This window comes from Brachyistius frenatus, unplaced genomic scaffold (genome assembly GCF_029030835.1).
Source record: "Brachyistius frenatus isolate BFR_SWC_R1_liver_20210118 unplaced genomic scaffold, ASM2903083v1 Contig_217, whole genome shotgun sequence".
NCBI classification, from domain to species: domain Eukaryota; kingdom Metazoa; phylum Chordata; class Actinopteri; family Embiotocidae; genus Brachyistius; species Brachyistius frenatus.
In genome coordinates this window covers 308650-314933 of record NW_027210816.1, presented here as the reverse complement: position 1 = coordinate 314933, position 6284 = coordinate 308650, and the positions used below count along the sequence as shown (strand labels likewise).

At 40.9% G+C, this 6284-nt stretch overlaps 2 protein-coding genes across 2 annotated transcripts; one reads left to right on the top strand and one right to left on the bottom strand.

Moving 5' to 3' along the window:
• Window positions 1-691: 691 nt before the first annotated feature.
• LOC138633368 (uncharacterized) lies at window positions 692-2330 on the top strand. The gene is made up of 2 exons (XM_069719559.1): window positions 692-918; window positions 1041-2330. Exons 1-2 carry the CDS (start codon window positions 831-833, stop codon window positions 1751-1753), a joined length of 801 nt encoding a protein of 266 aa, XP_069575660.1. The 5' UTR covers window positions 692-830; the 3' UTR covers window positions 1754-2330.
• A 317-nt stretch (window positions 2331-2647) lies between these two features.
• cfd (complement factor D (adipsin)) lies at window positions 2648-5165 on the bottom strand. The gene is made up of 5 exons (XM_069719558.1): window positions 5102-5165; window positions 4803-4959; window positions 4405-4546; window positions 3985-4275; window positions 2648-3200 (listed from the first exon to the last, which is right to left on the bottom strand). The coding sequence occupies exons 1-5, from the start codon at window positions 5163-5165 to the stop codon at window positions 3021-3023; spliced, it is 834 nt and encodes a 277-aa protein (XP_069575659.1). The 3' UTR covers window positions 2648-3020.
• Between the last annotated feature and the right edge of the window lie 1119 nt (window positions 5166-6284).

The following is a 6284-nucleotide window of genomic DNA, read 5'->3' as shown; positions in this document are numbered from 1 at the left end:
TAAATATTGTATTTAAAAAGCAAGGACAACTTCATTTGAGCTATTACCTCTTGAAAATGTGGCGATGAAACTACCTCCAGGTTTGCGCATTTGAAAAGTCATTGACAAGTTGTTTCTCATATGGTCGACAGGCAGCGTAACTAACACAAAGCACACGATGGTGGTCATATCGACGGTGGAAGAATGGTCCTCTCTGAGGTCTCTGCTGCAGGACAGCTCAGGGGATGAATGTCTCCAGCTGACCTTCAGTTCTCTGGGATCAAACCAGGTCTGTGACTTGACAGTGGAGGGTCACTCAATCAGCTTGCACTATGCAGATTTACATCAAGACATGACAGAGGAGAGCATCAGCCAGGCATTAGAGTCCTGCTTCAAGTCTTGCAAAGACGGGATCAGTAAATTTCTGCTGCTGATCCGAGGTGGATATTGCACAAAGAGGGAACGAAGAATGATCGAGATCCTGCAGGAACACTTTGGAGCTGAGGCTTTGAAATACCTTGTAATTCTCTCTGTTGACAATGGAAAGGTTGTTGACACGCTGGACGACACCCTCCTGGATTTGATAAATGTGTGTGATGGAAGATACTGCCGCATCACGTCATCTGCTGCAAGCGATGGGCTGTATGCACTTCTCGAGATGGTCAAGTACAACGTGACCAGGGGACACTGAAACCATGCTAACTCAAGCCAAACAGAGGGTGGATGAGGCGGAGGAGAAAGAGCAGGCCTTCGAGCAGCTGGTTCAACAACAGGAGAGGAGAAGAGCCGGAGAGCTGGAGGAGCTGAAGGCGAGGCATGCAGAGGAAAGAAAGAAGGAAGCAGCTGAAAAGATGCAATTTGGAACAAAAAGAGAGAGCCTGGAGGAGGCTGTGAAGAGCCGCGGAGCCATGTTGCATCTCCCAGCGACGGCTGCTGATGGTAAGAGTTTCTAAGTTGCTTCTAGAGTTAAGCCAATGTGTACTCTTATGTTTACCATTTTAAAAAGTTTTTAAGATGCCTCTCACAGTCTGTGTCCTTTTCTTTTTTTTTATGGCTTTAAGATGATGAAATGAAAGAGCTGTCCGTCGTCCTGCTGGGTATGATTGACGATACAAAGTCTTCTGCTCTAAATGTAATTCTCGAGAGAGCAGGTAATCGGTACTCCGTCAGCAGGTCCAGTGACAAACTACCACCGATCTTGTCCTGCGAGAGGAAAGAGGTGTTTGCAGCGGGGAGGCGGCTCATCCTGGTGAACACCCCTCCTCTGGATGATGAGTATGGGGTGTTTGATGTAGAGCTGGTGAAGGACTTCCTGGCCCTGGCCTTACCTGGACCCCACGTCTTCCTGCTGGTGTTCGATAAGATAGGCCTTTCACAGGGAGAGGAGGTACTGCTCAGATACCTGCAGAAGCTCTTCGGACAAGAATTCGCAGAGCGTGCCGTCATCCTGTTCATTTATGATGACGACGACAAGCGGCACAAGCCTCAGAGGGTCGAAGACTACGTGGCCGAGGCTCCCTCAGTCCTGCAGGATTTAATCCGGAAGTATGGCAGTCGCTATTATGAGCTGAACATTGCAAAATCCCAGAATGCTTCAAGCTATCCTCAGGTGAAAGATCTGCTCTCAGGAATGATCAAACTGGCTGCCGCACACAGGGGACAGTCCTTCTCAGTGAAGAAATTTCCTGTGCAGAAGCTGCAGGAGAGGTCTAAACTGATGCAAGACAGAGAGAATGGCGAAATGGAAGTTGGTCACTTATTAAGTAATAATTAATTTCTGTTCTCGAATGCAGAGGGCAGAACAGCTTATATGTAAAACCTAAACAGCGCGAGACAAATGTATGTAATATTGCCTCTTTAAAGCTTGAAGTGTTGATTCAGATGTGTGGGATGAGCTGCCAGTGCAGGTAGTTTGAATTGAATTATTGCTATTATAGATGTGAATGTGGTATCATGGTTTAGTAATTCAGGGGAATTCGCTTTAACTATATCTTTTTAATGTGAGACACTGCAGGCACAAACCCAATCCAAAATCCACATTGAGGTGTTTATTTTACTATCTGTAGATTTATCTTATATTCACCAAAAGCTGGTCTACATAAATGTTAAATAAAGTTGTGAATGATTTATGTAAAAAAAAACCTTCTGAAAATAAATGAGAATGAAACTGGCAAGTTTGTTGAGTGGATGTGCTGCTGAAATGGAGACTGGAACATGAGGAATACTCATCTTGAGAAAACTGCATTTAATCTTGAAATAAATCTTGAAAGGCCGTTTTCTTAAAACAATTTTTTTTTTTCTCCTATAAAGTGTCTGGCCTTAAATTATTCAAAACAATTGGTGGTGGTGGAGGTGTGGGGATTTTTCCAGATCAGGAATTATTCATGTTTATGTTTATCTGCATAAAGCAGCGGAGGGTAGAAAAGAAAAAGTTTGGATGCACATTTTATTTACTTCTGGACACATTGGAATGAAGACTGACGAGTTTCTGAGATTTACTTGTTGATATCTTGATTGCGTTCGAGTTACATCCTTGAAAGTCATTCTTCTCGTGTGCCAATAAACAGAAGCAAATGCATAGAAACAGATTGATGCAAAGCAATGTTTAGATTTGATTACAGTTATTGTGTAACTTTTACATGATTTAGTATGAAATAATGTTCTGTAATTTAACACGTAAATTATCTTTTTTTTAATTATTTGAAGTTAAGATCATGACATCTTTGTACTCCTAACAGTTACAGGGTTTAAGGAGTACTTTTGTCTTCATGTTTATTTCAGCACATCTCTTTATGTACTTAATATGATATCAAGAACTCCACAACCTTAGAACTATTTGATCAAATAATGTGAAATACATTATTGCAGTCCAATTGTTTGTGCAGGTGGTTGTAGTGTCCACCATGCTGGCGATTTATAGCAAGAGACATGCATTAGTTCTGCAAAATATAAATACATCAGCCTAAAAATGTATGACTCAGCAGAAGCAGGACTGTGGCAGACACATGGTTGCTGTAGCTGCAGTGTCTGCGCTCTTTTATTTAACTGCTCTGGTCTGGTGCTGCAGCCGCCTGCGGGGTCATCTTGCCGTCAATCCACTCGGTGTAGTGCGAGATGATCGTGTAAATTCCAGGCTTTTTAAGTTGGCCACACTTCTTTCCTCCGTTGGAAGTGATGCCCACTGCAATGCCGTTGTAGAGCAGCGGACCTCCAGAGTCTCCCTGACAGACGACAGAGAGAGAGGCAGGAAACGAGAGTTTTTAAACCTGCATCTGAGAATTAATCTCAGTTAGCAATCAGTGAACGAAACTGAGTTAGTTTCTGTGTGAGCATGCTACATTATAAACAAGACAAGCGTAGATTTTTGTGGACAGAGAATTGGACGACTGCTGATTGAAGGGCAGTTTGAATTTTACTCTCAAACTCTGGAGAACTGACTATCTGTGATAAAATACAAAATTCTGTAATGAGCAAGAATATTATTTCTTATCGCTTCCATTGGGTGTCTTGTGAGCAACATAAGCATTGGCAAAAATATGCAATATGAACACATGGATACGACTTTCTAACCCAGTGTCACGGCAAAGCGTGAAATAGTCACGCCCGCCCGGTACAGCAAAACGTGGGATAGCCACGCTTTGGGTTACACGATTTGCAAGCGTGAAACTTACACACACGTTAATGTCATTTGAGACATGATCACATGATCAGGCAGAGTCCCGTAACAGAGGTTGTGAGACCGAGGACAAAGGACATTTTTTGGCACTATTATGATGTTTGAATCCAGCGGGTGATGTTTTTGTTGAGTTGTTTTTTGTTTTTTAACCCCAACCATGTTTTCTTTTATTATTATTTTATTTTTTTAGGAAAACGTGTAACTTTCATGGCTAGACAGCCTAAAGCGTGGCTATTTCACGCTTTGCCTTAATACCAGGTTGGAATATTGTATTTGCTGACAACCTTTTACCATTTACATTTAAAAGAGGAGGAGGAGCTAAAACTTACATCACAGCTGTCTTCCTTTTTGTATGGTTGATCACAGGGTTCTGGACAGACTCTGTGTGCACAAATCATGTTACTGGTGAACTTTCTGCCAAAGTAGTCGCTGCGCCTGCACCGGGCGGAGCTAAACACATCGATGACCACCTCTTTGAGCTTGTCGGGTCGGGACCCCAGGTTGTCCAGAGATCCCCAGCCGGCCGTCTCTACTTCCGCGTCAGTGGCGGGATTTGTACCACCGACTCGGAGGAAGGTGACAGCTTCAACAGCTTCAGAGACGTTAAACGGACGATCCAACTGTAAAAGTCACAGATACATATAAATATGATTTTTATTTTGATGGACTGATAGGGGCTCTAAGTTCTGTTGTTATCTTTTTCCCAAACTCAATTTACTCTTGAGAATACTGACAAACTTTACATTTACCTTAATCAAAGCAATGTCATTATCATAATTTGAAAAGCTGAAGCCTGGGTGGTTGTGAATGTCCAGAATATCAAAGGTTTGCTTTGTGTCTTCAGGTTCACTCAGAGAGTGGACACCCAGGACGACCTTCCTTCCATTTGCCCTGTAAAAACACAATAATATTAAAGTACTGAACAACCAATATACTGTTATATAGGAAATTACACATGCTTCTAAAAAAATATTGAATGAAGTTAATGAGGGACTTTATCCACATAAAAAGAACAAGCATACTGGGGTATGTTGGTCATAATCTAAGCTACACTAACCCTCAAACATCTACACATGGAGAAAAGCATTTTCTGGAGCTAAACTTGCACTTATTTGTTCTCCACATGTTCTTCAAAAAGTTGCCTCACCCGGTTGGCAGGCAGTGCGCTGCAGTCATCACCCACTGATCTGCGACCACAAAGCCTCCGCACTCATGTTTCATATTCTCTCCTTCTGGTACCTGGATGGAGGCCATGTAGGGCCGAGAGTGAGGAGCTGCCTCTCTGCCACCAATTATTGCCTCACCTTTAAGTCAAAAATACAATATTTCTACAATAGAACTTGTACCAGCAACAAAAACATTAATAAAACAATCATACAAACTGAAATGATACAGTAAAAATAAGATAAATAAATCATTAGAGAAACAACATTAGTGCCGACTCACTCTGTGAAATGATGGCGACAACAAAAACAGCAGCAGCCGCGAGCACTTCTCTCTCTGACACCATGATGTCGGTTTAACTAAACCGAAAAACCTGCAAGGAAGCTGTTTTAAAGGATTCCACTTGAAGCACAGGAAACATAAATCAAGCAAATATTGTGCAAAACACGAGTGGGAGTCTGACATGCATCCTGTTCCCTGTTTCCTAGAACAAAAAAACAGGAATGCATGTGAAAATATGTGTTTGAATTTGTTTTTATCCAATTAGATGGTTTTTTTTTTTCACTTAAAATTGTCGTCTTTGTGACATTTCTTGACGTTTAATATCGTCACTTAGTGGGTTTTAAAGTCCAGAAGAACAAAGTAATCTGTTTACATTATCATACATTCAGTACAATTGTTGACACCAGCAGAAGTTTTGAGGAACATTTCCGTCCATTAACTTCAACACCACAAGTAAAATAATTAGAGTTTTGCTTGTGCCAGTATTTGACCCCCCATGTTTTCCATTTTTTTCTTACTTAAAAACATTCTCAAGATGTACCTCACAGACAGGGAACATTTCAGACTACATTTTTTTTTTTTTTTGTTAACACTTTTCCAGACAAACTGTGCTCCTTGAACAGAACACAAGCCAAACAGCTCTTCATCACTCTGAGACTGAAACTCCTTTTGGCTGCTGCTCTGACACAACAATCCTGTTGTGACCTTGTAAAGAAATATTATATAAATATTCATATTTATGAATGTGGAGACCTTTTTTCATTTGGAAATTCTAAACCCTTAAAGTAATGTGCTGCAAAGCCATACCAAAGACACTACGTACTGTGCTGTAGTACATATTGTGAATCATTGGAGTGTGTTTTGAAGTCTGTGATGTTTTACTGCTGACACGTTAAAGAACAGGTCACTTTCTAATAGACGTGTGCTGCCCTCTGCAGGTGGAAACAATAAACTACTGGAACATGTGAATATTTCAGAAATATAAACAAGCTCATCAAGTTCGTCTGCTGCTTCAACATTTAACATTTGAATTGTTTACTGAAAGTTCATATCAGGTTTTGAGGCTGTTACAGTAAATTGAATAAATGTTAAAGAGTAAATTATACAAACACATTTCCTGCCTTAACAAAAAGTGTCTATTGATTGATACCAATTTGACATCATTATGTCTTTATCTCTGAAA

Coding starts and splice junctions, on each gene's coding strand:
- LOC138633368 (XM_069719559.1), top strand. CDS start 831: ATGCAATTTGGAACAAAAAGAGAGAGCCTGGAGGAGGCTGTGAAGAGC. Junction 919..1,040: donor CCCAGCGACGGCTGCTGATG/GTAAGAGTTTCT, acceptor TATGGCTTTAAG/ATGATGAAATGAAAGAGCTG.
- cfd (XM_069719558.1), bottom strand. CDS start 5,165: ATGGTGTCAGAGAGAGAAGTGCTCGCGGCTGCTGCTGTTTTTGTTGTC. Junction 4,547..4,802: donor GCGCACTGCCTGCCAACCGG/GTGAGGCAACTT, acceptor GTGTTTTTACAG/GGCAAATGGAAGGAAGGTCG. Junction 3,201..3,984: donor AAAAGGAAGACAGCTGTGAT/GTAAGTTTTAGC, acceptor GTCGTCTGTCAG/GGAGACTCTGGAGGTCCGCT.